Genomic DNA, 17,519 nt, shown 5'->3' with positions numbered 1-17,519 from the left:
CGTATAGGTAAAAAAGACTTGAAATTGAGAAGAAGAAAAAAAAATTATTTTACTCGTTTTCCTCTTAACAATAATAAAAAGAAAAAAAAAAACTTGGGTCCGTATAAATTTGAAATTTTATTAAAAATCAATCTCTTATTGAAGATATGATCATGTAATTCCAGATTGAACACAAATTTTGTAATAAATATTTTTCAAAAGAGATAAATTTTAAAAGAAATTTGATAAAATTTAACCTTCCTGATCAAACAAATCAAAATGAGAAATCTTAGGATTTTTATGAACCAAATTCAAATGGAAACCTTTAAATCACTATGAACCAAACCCATATAAGAAAAAAACCAAATTTAAATTATAAACATTTAGATAGATATTGATTTATAATGAATAAAGAAATATATATATAATATATACCTAATAAACACAAAATATTTTTAAATAATATTATTTAAAACATATTTTTTTAATAATTATTAATATTAATAATACATACTAAAATTAAAATATTAAAATAATTTCTATTTTTTTCTTATAAATGTTAATAGTTAAATTCGTGTCACAATCACGTGTCATTCAGACGGACTGCTTACATGTAAAAGTGACTTAAAATTGAGAAAATTTACTCTTTTTTTATTCTTTTTATATGAAATTAATTAAAATTAAGAAACAACAAATTAAAATTTTTATGTAATTAAGATAGAGATATTAAAATTGAAATATCAATTTGTTTATACATATTAGACATTTTTAATAAAAAATGAAATTTGGAAATTATTTTTGTATACATTTCAAAATAAAATTGGAATAGAAATTTGATGGAAAATAAATCTTTAAATTTATGAAGCCACTTGTTAAATTATAAATTTTACACATTTAGTGAAATTAAATAAAACTATTGTTTTAACATTAGAAAAAAAATTGAGTAAAAAAAATTGATGAACTCAAAATTTGATTAGAAAGAAGATATAGTTGTGAAATGAATTTGGTCTTGATGGGGATTTGGAGTCATGCATGTTAAGATAAAGATTTTGAAATATGCTTTTGATCATTGAAGAAGAGAAAGGTTGGGTTTGATGATTGCAGATTGTACACTTTAATGGTTTACCTTAGTCAATTAATTTTTTTTTTATCTTAGTCAATTAATTTACATCTTCAGTAAGAAGAATAATGATCAAAATCATCCCGTTCAGCTTATATGTTTTAAATAGATAATTGTTTCATCAGAACTGAAACTACTTCACAGTACAATATTTGTTAAATTAAATTATTTTATTTTTTAAAAATAAAATAAAATAATTATGTTATGAAGATTCAAATAAATGATTTTACATTCTTGAAGCTAAATAAGTCTTCTAAACCATATCAACTATTATAAAATACTATTAAAATAACTATATTTATTCATTTACTATGTTAGTGTATATATCTTAATTACTTAAATTACCATAGTAATCAAATAATAATTATATATTTATATATTAAAAAACAAATAATTATATATAGTTATAATTTTTAAATCATATTCATCATCATTTACAAATTTATTTTATATTAAAAAAAAAAGCATGTTTTACTATTTTCTACCAAATGAATGTGTGGCACCTAAAACTCCATGTCTGAGACATTGTTGTCCACATAGTTTAATCATATTTATTTTATTTTATTTTATTAAATTAAAAAATAAAATTATGGGGTCCTTTGGAAAATAAGCAGATGAGATTCTGACAAACACAAAAGTTTATTGTCTTATAGAGGCCAACCCTTGTTGCTGGAATATCTATATAATATTCTTGCAAGATAAATTGCAAAGCTATAATATATATAGATAGATGAATTTGATTAATATTTTAAGATAGTTTTAAGTATACATGGACAAAATAATGGAAGGAAATATCTAGAAAAAATAACAACAAGTAACCAAAAACAAAATTATCTCAATCATAAAATACTATTTGTTTTATTTTTATAATTTTAAATTTGATTCTTATAGTTTTGTTATATTTTATTCTCGGGTGGTGGTAATGTATTAGATGTATTTTATATATTTTATTTTAGACAAACCCTTTATGTTCAATCATTTGTATATAATAATTTTGTAAATTATTTTAATTTTTATATTAATCAAATAAAATTAACTATAAAAACGCTAATATAATAATAGTTTCAAATAAATTTAATTTCTTATTAAATAGAGATGAAACAATTAAGTTGGTATATCCATAATTTATTTATTTTTAAATCATAATTTTAATTAATATATTTGTAATGACGTGAATCAAATTAGTTAAATTATTTGAATAAGCCGATATCTGGCTTAATATATTATTTTTCATTATATCTAAACCTATAGCGCGCCAATGAATATAATATTTTTTTTTGTTTCAAATTGAGTCGGTTTTTGAGATTGGACGGTTTTTATCCTTTTGAATGGTCAGCCCTTCATGTTAAAATCATAAAAACAAACTTAAAATCAACCTCCAATAAAGAAATGTACTATTATCAAATGTTGTCTTATTGTATATTGAAAGAGATCATTTACATAACTAATTATTAATAGTAAATTTTATATTTGATGTGATTTAACATGTATATATTCAATAATTAGTACTGATCAATTATATATGCATGTCTAAAAAAGACATTACATATCATGTCAAAAAAGATTAAGTTAGATAATTAATCATCATTAGATGTGAATGTGATTAAATTTCCTCCATAACAAATATGTGGTTATTAATTAGACACCCCTAATCATAATTATAGGGATAAAGAGGCATGATTTCATGTCAAAGTGCTTTTTTAGGTGTTCTTTTTGTCATTAAATGACTTTTAAATTTATTAGCAAATCCAAAAATAAATATAATATGTGATTAGTCATAGTGAACATTTATTTGTACGTTAAGAAGTTCAATCAAAATTAAGTTACACTCATGTAACTCAATTATTCATTTTGGATTAAACCATTTAGTTGTGTTGACTATATATATTTGTGTGAAATGCTTTAAAACCACGGGTAGTGAACAAGTCTTTTTTTCCTACTTTTGAAAATGACTAACAATCAATAAAGATAAAGAGATAAGTTTCCCTCAATGTTTTGACTAAAAAAAAGTAAATTTATATGGAAACAAGTTTTAAGTTAAAATTAAATCTAAACATCTGTAATTTTTTTAATTTAAAAAGTTAATTAGTAAGCTTTGATTTTTCTCAGGTGAACTATTATATTGGGTTATGAATGAATTCAATAATTAGAGTTAAGATGAACTTAAATTATTTTTTTATGTCTTAAGAAAAATAATTATGTAGATAACAAGTGTATAAATATGAGTTTTTCTTTATTTTTTAAAAATTAAATAATGAATAAAAATTAATTTTTTTTTAAAAAAATTAAAGAATACTATAACATTCCTATCGTAAAAATATATTTAATTTTTGAAATGAACTAAACCCACCGGAACCTTGATATAGACCCGTCTCGGAATAAGTTAGGAGAGTCGTGTTATATTATTATATATATTTACTTTCATAATAAATAAATTATAACTCAAACACCAATTATGTAGAAAGTTTGAATGGGGGACAGGGATCTAGAGGGATGATCATAGTTAGATTTGCACCAGCTCAATGAATAGGAAAAAATGTTGTGGATAAGGAAATATGTCATTTCTATGTGTTATATTTAATGACTATTTTGCCCTTCACAAAAGTCCTACGGAGGTGGATCCATTCAATGAATTGAATACAACTAGGTTTATTCCTCGTGGGTATGGTTTTATATACAGTATTTATTAATAATAGGTTATTAAAGATATTGACATTCAGAAAACTAAATTAGGATACAACCAAACATTACCACATGTCTTTCCAAGACTATATATATATAGACCATTATAAAAAATGCAATAAATCCAATTTTTTTAAAAATAATTCAGAATTTATTATTATACGGATAGACATAGTACAATTCAGAATGTACAACCCTTCAATTGAAATGTTTATTTATTTTTGTGAATCCAGTAATTTTAATCTCTTTAAATATATTTATTTTATTATTATATCTCTATTTTAAAGACTCACCCATAAAACTTTTAGGAGGTTTAAAAAAAAAGTACCAATAATGAGAAAATTGAGCTATGTACTTGTAAAATGATAAAATAATTACAAAAGGAAAGAGCTTGGAGAAATTTGTCAATAATTTTTCAGCTTTTGGAGGTAGTGAATAAGATATATATTAAGCCCAAAAAGATCCAAAATCTAGAATCTAAAAGGTGGGGAACTTTGTTTCACAAAGTGCATCAACTTAATTAATTAATTAGATCTCTTTAAAAAGTTCCCATTTAATTAAAGAAAATAGTAAAAAAAATAAGCAATGAAATTTATAGGCTTCAAGATGGTGGTTGAAATGCATATACTTTTTTTTTTTTTTTAAATAAAGAAAAGGGGCAGGACCCAAAAGGAAATTAGTGATAAAGTATTATTTAATATGAGTGTAACAACAATCTACTCATCATGATTCAATTCCTAGACATGATTTATAACAACAGCACATAGTTTATAAAAAGGTGGGTATCTTTCAAAAGGTAAATCAATACATGTTTCGATGATGATAGAGCAAATTAAATTAATGAAATGACAATTGGAATAGGCCTACCTACATATGGGACCTCCACATCACTAATTATTTACCAATTTCATTACAACCATAATGATATTATACCATTTATGACTGACTATAAGAGGTATTAAAGTAACATCTTCCATAAGTGAATATTAGATATAAATATGATTATGGAATTATTGAAACTTATTGCTCAACAAGATCAAGATCTAAAGGACCAAGATTTAGTGGTTGTTTATTTAATATGGACTGTAGCTAGATTTTATGATCTTTGTAATTTAACAACAAAAATGATCATTTTATTAAGGTCATTGAAAAAATAATAAAACACGGAAACATATAGAACAATACATTTATTTAATTATTATGATTTTTTTAAAATATTAATGTAATATTAGACTAGTAACCGTTTCATAATAAATTTACCAAATTATAGACATAAACTAACTGATATGCCATTGTGTGTCTTCCACTTAAAAAGGTAAAGACCATGGTGCCTTATATCGTGTGAGGCGATATAGGTAACACACCTATGGCTCCCCACCTCCCTCGGCCCCTTAAAAAAATTGTTCTAAAATATTTAACTAACTAGACTAAGTAACTTTTGTTAATTTTAAATACAAAACTATTATATACATGTTTTAATACAACAAGTTAAATAAAAAATAAGATTTTTTTTTCGACTAGGGACCCAAACTTCAGAGCTGACCTTGTATATAAATGTAAATACTCTTAGTTTTTTCTATTTTTAACAACTTAAATTCTTTTGATATTTTTGGTGTCTTGTGAAAGAAGTATATAAGGTGCGATTTTAGGGTTTTTGGAAGCCACATATAGTGGCGGTGAATGGTGATAATGGAAGGAATGCTATGTAAGGGTAATATAAGTGGGGGACTCACTCATTCCATCCCATGCAAATGCATAATGTTATTCACTTAGATAAGTGGTCCAAAAGCTTTATTACTAATATTTGATGCTACAAAATCGATTGTGGAATCTTAAAAAGGAACAAGATTTTTTTTCAAAAAAAGTTGGGAAAAATGATTCCATTTCTAGAGAGCCAATTCATTCTTCATATATATTTGTTAATTATATAGCAAATTCATGTGTTACAAGCTAGCTAGAGAAAATATTTGTCGTAATCTGATTTTTAATACACAATGGTATGGATCTTTCTAATTATTGGTATTATTTTGTGTTTTAGTTGAAGTCTCAACTACAAACCAATTTAACGATTAGATAAAAAATGATAGTTAAGACAATTATGTTTTTGTCAAATTCTTAGATAAAAAATGATAGTTAAAACAAGTATGTTTTTGTCAAATGCCAAAGAATTTAATATTTGGTCCGAACATGAATGAGTAGTAACAATGCAACCATATTTTGTTCATTTGCTAGATATGGACATGATAAATTAGTTTGAACTCCTTGGTCTATTTGACTAAATTGTCATCTAACTTGTTATTTTCATTATATTCATTAAATGAGAAGGCTTGCGTGACAAATACGTCGTAATAGGGTATTGATGTGCTCATTTTTTTTAAAGTACAAAGACAAAACATGATATGAAAAGATTTATTTTTAAAAAAATGGTATTATCGAACTCGTAAATTTTGGAGGATAATGATTAACTCACTCAGTCTCACCGACGGACTCTACTGACATTCCTGGACGAATATAAAAAAACGTCATAATAATATCATTATAAATACCGTCAATTCTCTTTTAAAATAAATAAATAAATTGTTGAAAAACAATTATTTTTAACATAATTAAATAGAGCAAGTAAATTGTGACTTTCTATAAGTTTAATGTGTAATTTAATTCATTTACAAGTAAAAAGGAGTGACTTGAACTTCCATTCAAGATTTTGAAAAAAATAATAATTTCATTAAACATATATGAGTAAATTTAGATTTTAATATTTGAATTTATTGATAGAATTGTTTTTGTCAATTTATTTACTAGAGACATTTAGCTAATTTAATTTAATCATTTAAAATTATTATTAAAAAGAAAAAAGAAGTGAAAATCCCTATTAGTATATCAAAATACTGTTTCCTTAAGATGAAAATTATATATTATGTTTAATTGATTATACGACTTTTGACATAATTAATTAAAGAAATCTTCACATATATGTTGGGTTTCATGAAAGTATTGTAGAACCGGATGCACATGAACAAATAATTATTTTAATTCTAATAACTTCCATTAATATAATATTTGATAGTTAACGAACTAACTGCTGCTGTATTAGTGAAAGCAGCTGACAGTTAGTTGTGTACCTCTATTTTTAAATCATTTATTTATTTATTATTATTATTTGAATTTTAAGAAGAATTAAATCATTTTTAAATTTGTTAAAAGTTACCATTTCTAACTTACAGTGGATCATAATTAAAAATAGGTTACATTACATCATATATTAATTTCATTTAATTACTTTTGTGTATTTGCGTGATGCAGTGGAGGTTGGATTATTATTTGGGGGAGAAACAGTAGTATGATTAAAATAATAATAAAAATGATATTACATGACTATTTTTAATTACAAATATAATATATTATTTCATTTAAATAATGTAAATTTTTTTAAAATATATTAGTTTTGACTTTTCAACGATGAGAATAACTTAAGTAACCATATAATGATATAATTGAGAAGGCTTGCATTATCCATACATTGTAAGTTGAACTTGATTGATCTGAGTTAGGGATTTTATTTTTTTAATTTTTTTTATCAGTTTTTATACAATTTTTTTTTATAAAAATATTATTTATTTTATTAATTAAAAATACTAAAATACATTCATTTTATTTTTATTAGATTTTAAATAAAAAATATTTTAATAATTAAATTAATTATAAATTCATATATAATTTACTTTTTTTTATCCAACAAAATCATTAAAAAAATCAAGATCAAGCAACCTCTTAATATATATTTGTTTATGTTTGTTTAGATTATTTACTCCAGTTTTTTCATATGTAAATTAATTTGATAAGATTCAGCTTGAAAAAACACTCCATCTTATTCAATTTATTCTCAAATGTGTTTTAATATTATTCTGCTTGTATTCAGTTTATTTGTTTCACTTATTCAGTTAAAAAAAAATAAAAAAATATTTGATTATAATTTTTAAAATTACTATAATAAATCATCACATAAACTTATAATCTCAATAAAACTTGTCCTAAGTTGGCAGCAGTTCTTATCCACAATTTTATTTGTCATTCAACAAGCTACTAACAAGGTAGTTGAATATATGAACGTTAAAAGAAAAAGTTAAGGTTGTGTTTGTTTTAGGGTTTAATTAGAAGAGAAGGCAGAGAGACATGTTCACTTTTCTTGCATAGTATGTGGTCCGAAAACAAGTGATAGTAACTGTTCCTAAGTCACAGACTTCAACCAGCAGCTCCAAGAAATGCAACATTTAACCCTCCTCAATCTCTCTCTCTCTCTCTCTCTAGACTTGTCTCTTTAAGTCCTCACCCCTCTTTTTGTAATTTCACTTTCTTCTTCTTCTTCTTTGTTCATTTTGAGATAGATGAATCATAAAGTGCAGATAGCTATTACTCAACTCCATTTCCACAGATATCTTGATTCTTGATCATTATTTCTATATTTGATCCACTCTTTCTCCCCCATTTATTTCTCATGCATTTTTAATTTCATCTAGCTAGTATTTATGATTCATCTACCCTTTTCAAGGATCTCAACTGGGTTCCTCTCTTTTCTTACATATTCTTCACTAGACTACTAGATTAGACGATGGTGAGAAGTGAGAACAATCAAAGAAACCGATACTTGTTCTGAGAAAGGATGCAAAACGAGCTATGGTTTACACTGCTAATGATCTACTTAATTGGAAAGATTTCCCCAAAGGTCTCAGGGTTCTCCTCCTCCTCGATCAAGAAGAAGAAGAAGAAAATACGGATTCCACTTCTCAAATAAGATCCAAGCTCGAGGAAATGGATTACATTGGTCAGATGCTCAACTTCATCCCATTTCTCTCTCTCTCTCTCTATATATATATATTTATCTAAAGCTAACATTTTTCTCATACACACACACAGTTACCACTTTCTTCAATGAAGACGAAGCTTTCTCAGCAATTTCTAACCAGACGGAGATCTTCCACGTTGCTATTGTTGAGGTCACTTCATAATACTAAGCTTCATATATATATATATCGCAAAGATCTATATATGGTTCCTTTTATTTATAAGAAATTTGCTGTGTTGCAGGTTACCGTTGGTAATAGCCATGGAAGACTCAAGTTTCTTGAGGTTGCTAAAGACTTGCCTACCATAAGTAAGGAAATCCTAACCAAAAAATGGTTCTTTTCTTTGAAAAAATAAAACAGAGCAATACCATTGAAGTATTGAACTTACTTTTCCTTTTTTTCTTTTTTTGGAAGTGACTTCAAGTTCGCATTGCCTGAACACGATGATGAAATGCATAGCGGTAAGATCTTTGTTAACAAATTTCAAAAAAGTCAGTGTCTAGATAAAGTTGGATAATCAAAACTATTCTTTAATTTGATTATTCTCAGCTTGGAGCGGTTGAGTTTCTTCAAAAACCACTTTCAGAGGATAAATTAAGAAACATATGGCAGCATGTAGCTCATAAGGTATATATAAGATCTTCAAAATATCAAGATCTTCAAAATTGATCGGTTTTTTTATTGGTTTGAGTAGGCGTTTAATGCAGGAAAAGAAGAAACCACCCCTGAATCCGAAGCTGTACTTCATCTCCGGTTAGTGGAGGAGGACTCCGATCAAACTACCCAATTAGAACCAACTCCTTCAACCACTGCCAAGGAGGATAAGTACCCGGCTCCATCCACTCCTCAGCTAAAACAAACCGGGCGATTTCTCGACGATGGAGACTATCATGATCAAACTCACGAGAAAGAAGGAGACGGCGAATCCAAATCTGTCGACACCACCATGACCGAAACAGAACCAGAAACAGAACATAAAACAACAACAGACAATGATACTCTCAAAGAAGAGGGTGAACCGCCAGATGAGTTAGGAGGGGACCAAGAAGCGGATAAGATATCTGCTCTTTGTCCGCCGCCTCCTCCTCGTAGTAACAAATTGAGCAAGAAGAAAACAAAGGTTTATTACTATTTATCTTCAACTGTTTTTCTTGACCCACATTTCAATTTTACAAAGATTTGATTGTCCTCAGATTGATTGGACGTCGGACCTGCACAAGAAGTTCGTGAAGGCGGTAGAGCAGCTTGGCGTGGATCAAGCCATTCCTTCTCGAATACTCGAACTTATGAGAGTCGAAGGATTGACTAGACATAACATTGCTAGTCATCTCCAGGTGCAAACTCATTAAGACAAAAACAAAAACAACTTAGAATTTGCTTTCCAATTGATTGTTTTTATTTTATTGAAGCCAGAAATACAGAATGCATAGAAGACATATTCTACCAAAGGATGACATTAATACTCGAAAGTGGCATCATCATCCTAATCATCACAATATTAAAGATCCATCCTCGTCTTTTCAAAGAAATCACCAATCGGTTAAGCCAGTCGTCGCGTACCCTTTGTATCACCCACATTCAATTTATCATCATCCAAATTGGGCGAGTCCCAATGGTTATTCAACTAATACCGCCGCCCCTATGTGGGGTTCGCCGGCTGGTTACTATCCTCCTCCCTGGCAGCACCAGCCCACACCGTACCCTGGGGTAATAATTTAAATTGATTGTTACATTGTTAATGTCATTTTAAACAAACAAATTATTTGCTCATAGGTTCATGCGGATGCATGGGGTTGTCCAATTGGGCCAACATCTCACGGGCAATATCCTGTTGTCCCTCAAGTAAGTAATCTAATCGACACCACGACACGAGCACACCATATATATTGTAATTTGATCGCATATTTACCAAACGAATTGATCAAATTAATTTGCAGATCGGAATGGGTTTTCGAAGTAATAATGCGATGAATGGATGCTACATTGTTCCTAAGAAAGTAGCAGACTTCTTTCCGGTAATTGTTATAATTTGGTAATCAAATGTAATAAGCTCAATTTTATTTATTTATAAGACAACCAATTGGTTCAAGTGACATTACATAACGTGGTCCAAAATGGATTAATTAATTAATTAATATCGGTGCAGACAGATGAGATTATTGATCAAGTTATGGAAGAAGCAATAAACAAGCCATGGCTGCCTCTTCCCATAGGCTTAAACCCTCCTTCAACAGAAAGCGTTCTAATGGAGCTCTCAAAGCAAGGTATCTCCGGCGTCGCTCCGCCGCACCATATCAAGCGCCGCCGCTGAATTCCGGCCACCGGCAAAGGGCGGGCATTATCGGCACGGCAAGATCTGACTTTGTTCGTTCGTACAACGTAAAGTTTCTCTGAAAGAGTCAGAGATTTTCCATGATAGAGAATCGGCCACGTGTGTGTGATTTTCTCTCTCTTTGTCTTTACTGAAAATGATAAGACGTTTTGGTCGTAAATACTTTCTCTCTCTCTCCTTATCTTTTTGCTGGTGCCTTATCTTAGTATAAGTGGGGCCCCCTCCCTCTCTCTCTCTCACCTATTTTTGGTGAAACATTTAATAAAGCAAATTATAATTTCATTTCAAATTGTCAATTTTATTATGATAGTTTTCACTATTTATTTTTGGATCTTTCTCAAATTAGTCTGGCCATGTGCTAAAGAATTTTAAAAGTAAAAATAAGAATTTAGCTAATATTTAGTTGGTTTATACTTTAATTTAAAATTTATTAATAGTTTTATGAAACCATTTTAAAAAAGGAATGATGAATTTGTATTAATAAATATATGTATTATGAATAAATAAATAAATAAAAATTAGTGATGCCAGAATGTTGAAAGTTTGAATTGAGAGGCTAAATGCCATACTTTATATTTGGGCTAATTATTTTTTAATGGACATCCAGTGAAAGAAATATTATCAAACATTTAATGATCCTAGTTTCTTCATTTTCTTGGAACAGATTTTCTTAAAACGTAGTAAGATAACGTGTTTTTAAAATAAAAATAAGTCTGTTAGAATATGTATCAATTATTATTATTATTATTATTATTATTATTATTATGTTTTCTAAAAAAAAAAAACATACATACTATTATCAATCACCATTTATTTTATTCTTTAGATTTAAATAGATTTCTCTAATTAAATTAGTTAAATAAATTTTTTGAGTGGAATTAGTAATATTATTTTTTATATTTATAATTAAAGTTTTCTTCTAATTACTTATTCTCATGCATTTCTCTCTATTAGTAATTTGATCAATAAAATAATTTTTAAAATGAACTAAACAAAGTTAGGGGTTAATCAAACATAGTTTCACAACCAGCCTTCAAGTCTTCACATGATCATTTAATAAAAATAAAACAATTAACTAAATAAATTAGATCTAGATATAATGTATAAATTTACTAGGTTCAATTTTGGTCAGGGATTTTCTTATAATTTTTTCATATATTAAATTGAAGTCCTCCGTCATGTATTAAAAAAAAATATATAACATAATCAACTATTAAATGTGAAAATAATTTAACCACAATATCTAATAATCATAAAGAAATTATTATAATTATGAATTAAGTTGTCAAAATAATTGAATGATTCGATTTTCAATTTCTATTCCTATAAAGAAAGTTGAGTGAGGGGAAATAACCATCTAGTAATATTATCGTGTTCGACCCGCCCATCATCGTTAGTTCTGAATCCAATATGTCGACCACGGTTAGTGACTAAGACGGTGTGATAGAGGCCACTGCTAACTTGACAAATGATTTCAATATGTTCGTCCAATTTTAACTTGTCTTCAAGAGACAACTCATACCCCTCCCATGGAAATCTAAGACCATGCACGTAAATAGTGCGACGGTCGTTCATTAAAATAACCGTATTAAACTGGTTAACCGTTGCCTATATATAATTAAAATAAATCTATTAAATTAATGTTAGAAGAAATTGGTTACAAATTAATTAATTAATTAATTACCTGTATAGCAATTTGGCTCCTCAGAGTCTTGACTACTTGTGGTGTGATTCGATATAGCTCTTTGCGATAATGAGGGAATTCAATCAAATTGTCTAAAATTCCTCCATTACACAACTGGCCTATTTTACCTCTCCCCCAAGTATAAACCTTAAATAAATAAATAAGATTAATAATAGAATTTGTTATAAAAAACTTAATTAAATATTACGTACCAATCCCCTAGAATCAATAGCTACAACATGGTTAACTCCTGCATAGACTCTAACAATGTGAAGATGCCATATTCTATTTAAGTCGTGAACCAGACGAGGGCTTAACTCATTCTTCTTAACTCCGTGACCCAAGCACCAATCATCGCCCGACCCGAATGAATACAATTTGCCATTGCTAGTTAGAGCTAATGTGAAAGTTTTACCAGCTGAAACCTGAACTATTACATCATCTACTAACGATTCTACTATGGTAGGTGTTGGTCTATCCACCCTATCGCCATGACCAAGCTGACCGTGATCGTTTCTCCCACAAGTATATACTCGTCCATCTCTAGTAAGAAACACGGTGAATTTATAACTGACTGCAACTTGTTTGCATGGTATTCCCTTCAGTGCGCCTTCCACAAGCCGAGGTTTAAGGATACGATTATTGTCAATGTCATGATCATGAGTACCATCCCCACCTGTTGTATGCCCACAACAACCTGACGAATTGACACCGCATGTAAAAACCTCTCCTGATTGCGTAATAAAAGCAACATGTTCGTATTTGGAAGAGACAGAGACTATATTATCCACATATGATGTTGTTAAAGGCTGGTCGAAGCTAATCCGAGTAAACTGTTCATGCTTTAAATAGTCCCCCATTAATAAAAGGATACCCAATGAATGACCATTCCAAATGTACACATGAGAAGAATCCTTCGTCGTCGTCGACACAATTGTAAAATTATTAACTCCTGCCGCCTTCACCTCATCATCATGTATATAATTATAACCTGAAAGGAAATTCAATGCTCGACTCCATTTGTTGCCCATCCAACTCAAAAGTTTTTCTTTTCCAGCTTCGTTCAAACATGAATATATTGGATGAGATTCACATAATTGAAACGCTGCCAAATCAACTAAAGATCCGAAACTTATTATTGGGTGAAGTAGTTCTCTGATTCCACCGAATGTTGTGCAAGTTATCTCTAGACAAGCAAAATCAGACGCGCTCAAACAGCCAGATTTAAGGATACAAAGGATCATATCTGATGACAGTTCCTCAAAAAATCTTCCATGGACCAGAGCTTCACATGCCGAAGATACTCTTGTTTCCATTTAGTTATTGTCGTAGAAATCGAATAATAGCACCTATTTAGCGATTCAGAAATAAACAATTAGCGATTCAGAAATAAACAAGATAAGACATAACAATTTTTTTTCCCTTTTAAGTAATTAAATAGGCAGCCAAAACAATTAAGCATCAAATAATCAAAAAACAGAGATCAGGACACCAAGATTTTACGTGGAAAACCCAAATTAGGTAAAACCATGGGACATTTCGGCCACTTAAATCATCCACTATATCAAATGAGTATACAATGTAGTTCAATACAAGCCTAGAGGTAATCTAACAAAAATTATCAATTGACCTCATCCTAACTTGTTATTCACATACATTATCATCATCACTAAAGATGACTAACGAAATGGAGAAGAAATAAAGAAAATGAGAAGAAGAACCTGCTATTTCAATGGAGAAATTGTTGCTTCAATGGAGGAAGAACTGCTGGAAGAGGGAGAGAAAAAAAAACACTCAAAATTGCTGTGTTTTTTTTCTTTATTTAAATATGTCCTAATGGATTTTATTAATTTGTTAGGCCCAGCTGCCAAATGAGCTGACCCAACCGTTATAGTAAAAATAGAAGAGAAGAGGATCGATTAAGAGTAGTGAAAAGAAAAAAGAGTACGCAAATATAATATAACTTGTTCTTCTAGGTTTTATTACTTCTAATATAATATATATATATATAATATAGACACATAATATTCAAATATTCTCTCATAATATATATTATTAAGAAATAAAATCATGTCATTTACAAAAATTATGTTTTTTTTAGACGATCACTCAAAAAAAACTTAGTGAGATCTTTTAATAATTCAAAATAAAATTTTGCATTACCATTTAAAATAAAATAAAATAATTGTATAAACCGTAAAAGAAATAAAAATAGAAATTTTAAATATTAGTTGAACTATTTTAGTTGTTGTAATATATATTATTTTATATTATATGTATAATTAAATAATCTCAGTAAACATTATATACCTAAAATAAAGCAATAATATAATCGCCAAGACAAAGTTATATTATGCTTAAATATTGACATGCATGATAAATATATTTAAAACCATTCTTAATAATTTCTACGAAAGATAAATTGAGTGATTCTAAGATCTTCATTTTTTTGGTTATTATATTTAGAGTTGATCTTTATTGAATACTAAATATATGTTTTTAAATCAAACTAAACATATATATCTTCAGTTGATTCGGTAAATTATATTCTCTCTTTATTTATTATGTTATAAATATTAGTAGGTGATATCTTTCTTAAACTATAAATCCAATATGTAAATATGTAAGGGACATAAAACAACCTGAAAACTATTTATATGCTTTTGTCAACTGTTTTACAAGATATATAGCTTTTGGCAGTAGTGTAATTCTAGTTACGTTGAAAAAATTATTAAAATAAATAAATAAATATAATTTTTATTCTTTTTTTTATATATATATAAATATAAATATATTTTATTTTATTTATTATACTGAAAATCAAAATCAAAGATAAGTTGATTTTTTATAAATCCAGAGGCCGCAAATATTACTCTTGTTCTAACAAAACCAGAAGAGGATTAAGAGAGTGAAAATCTTCTAGGTTTTATTACTTCTAATTAATATATATATATATATATATATATATATATATATATATATATATATATATATATATATATATATATATATATATATATATATATATATATATATAATCTAATATATACAAATAATATTCAAATATTCTCTCATAATATATATAGCAGGTTATTTAGAAATAAAACAATGTCATTTAATAGATCAATGAAATTATTGACTACTAAATATAGATTCTTCAAATAGCTAGTGAAGAAATTTATTGAAATTAAATAATGAATTGAAGAAGTATAAACAAGTATATTGAATTCAAATACACATTATTATAATTGACTTTGTTGTTTATGTAGCTTCTTTAAAATTCAAGACTAACATTTACAAGTTTTTTTTTTCACTCTAGTAGATATAAATTAGGGTTTTTATTTTTAAATTATTGAAGTCTTTTAGGTAATAAAATAAAATGAATATTGAACTTGACCTAAAATCGAAATATTTGATCACTTAACTAATTATTATTTTTTATTTAAGAAATTATCTCAACCATATCTCACTTTAAATATTTACTAATGTGAATCAAAATTGAAATATTTGATTTATTAACCAAAATTATTGAGTTTTGACATTTTAGCTACCTTAATAATTTATAGTACCATATTATGTCCAACAAACCAAAATTTAATATACTTTAACAATAATGCAGATATGCTAAAGAATGTTATGAACAAAAATTATTGCTAAGATATTAATATATTGATTAATGACCCATTTCAAAACGGTATTATAGTAGGATTTTTTTTATCCCAGACCAAGTTTGACATATAGATTGTTAACTTTATTAAATATAATAGGTATGAAATTTAAAAAGGTATAACATTGTATTTTTACTCTGAATTAAGTGTTTCCAAAGTACTCTTCAAAATGAGTTAGGTCTGATTTCTGAATTAAGTGTTTCCAAAGTACTCTTCAAAATGAGTTAGGTCTGTAATATGAAAGTTTAAAAGCAAGATACTTAGTCAAATAATGTATATTGAGTAAGGACTATTATGGAGATAAATAAGTAAAACGTGATAATTAAATATATTTATCGGTTCTATTTTCAAGCTATTCAAGTATTTCGGTTCGAATTCTTTGGATTTTATTTTTTTAGTCATCTAAAACTGAACTCAATTCGATAAGTTCTAATAAAACTAAACCGAATTCGAATTTAATTTTCTGTTCGAGTTTGAACAAATTTCAAATTTATTTATTTAAATTTATTGTTAAATCAAATTTTAAATTTGAATTAATTCAATTATTTTGTTATGCAATAAATTATAAAATATATAATAAAAAATTAAATTTGGTTTGGTCTCAACTTAAACTTAAACTTAAACTCGAAAATCAAATTAAAATTATATTTAATTCTAATTGATTTAAAATTGATATACCAACGAATGAACCAATGATATTTCATGTTGTCATAGTATTGATAACAATAAATAATTGTTTAAATATTTTTTTTTTCAATTTTATAAAAAAACCCTTAAATTTAAATTATAAATGAGATGAAACAGTACTAGTAAAATTTTGTCAAGTTGCATAAATATTTAATTGATTATAAAACACATTTACTCTCTCTAAATTTTGATTGGATATAACATTTATCTCAAATTATTTTATTTAATTATTATTTTTAATTAATTAGAATTTCATTATTAATTTATTATAATAATTAATTAAATTAAATATTTAATTAGATTTTAACTTTAAGTTAATTATTTTGATTTATTTATTCAAAAATAATTAAAATAATTATTTTAAAATTCATATAAATAGAGTATCTAAAATTTTAGTGTTTATAAATATATAAATTATTGAATTCAGTTTTGACCAATATGTTTTATAAATATATAAATTATTGAATTCAGTTTTGACCAATATGTTTTATAAACTAAACAGTATAACACAATCACACTTTTA

The 17,519-nt window shown here is 26.9% G+C and overlaps 2 protein-coding genes across 2 annotated transcripts; one reads left to right on the top strand and one right to left on the bottom strand.

Annotated features, from left to right (window-relative positions):
* Positions 1 to 8,088: 8,088 nt before the first annotated feature.
* LOC124910314 (two-component response regulator-like APRR2) lies at positions 8,089 to 11,290 on the top strand. The gene is made up of 12 exons (XM_047450942.1): positions 8,089 to 8,213; positions 8,375 to 8,603; positions 8,696 to 8,775; positions 8,867 to 8,933; positions 9,040 to 9,086; positions 9,175 to 9,252; positions 9,320 to 9,745; positions 9,819 to 9,959; positions 10,039 to 10,332; positions 10,399 to 10,467; positions 10,563 to 10,640; positions 10,772 to 11,290. The coding sequence occupies exons 2-12, from the start codon at positions 8,456 to 8,458 to the stop codon at positions 10,934 to 10,936; spliced, it is 1,593 nt and encodes a 530-aa protein (XP_047306898.1). The 5' UTR covers positions 8,089 to 8,213; positions 8,375 to 8,455; the 3' UTR covers positions 10,937 to 11,290.
* Positions 11,291 to 12,280: 990 nt separating this feature from the next.
* On the bottom strand, positions 12,281 to 13,957 carry LOC124910106 (PH, RCC1 and FYVE domains-containing protein 1-like). The gene is made up of 3 exons (XM_047450727.1): positions 12,854 to 13,957; positions 12,642 to 12,788; positions 12,281 to 12,565 (listed from the first exon to the last, which is right to left on the bottom strand). The coding sequence occupies exons 1-3, from the start codon at positions 13,955 to 13,957 to the stop codon at positions 12,281 to 12,283; spliced, it is 1,536 nt and encodes a 511-aa protein (XP_047306683.1).
* Positions 13,958 to 17,519: the final 3,562 nt, after the last annotated feature.

Source organism: Impatiens glandulifera, chromosome 7, assembly GCF_907164915.1.
Source record: "Impatiens glandulifera chromosome 7, dImpGla2.1, whole genome shotgun sequence".
Classification (NCBI taxonomy): domain Eukaryota; kingdom Viridiplantae; phylum Streptophyta; class Magnoliopsida; order Ericales; family Balsaminaceae; genus Impatiens; species Impatiens glandulifera.
The sequence above is the reverse complement of the archived record's forward strand: the minus strand, read 5'-3'. Positions and strand labels throughout refer to the sequence as shown.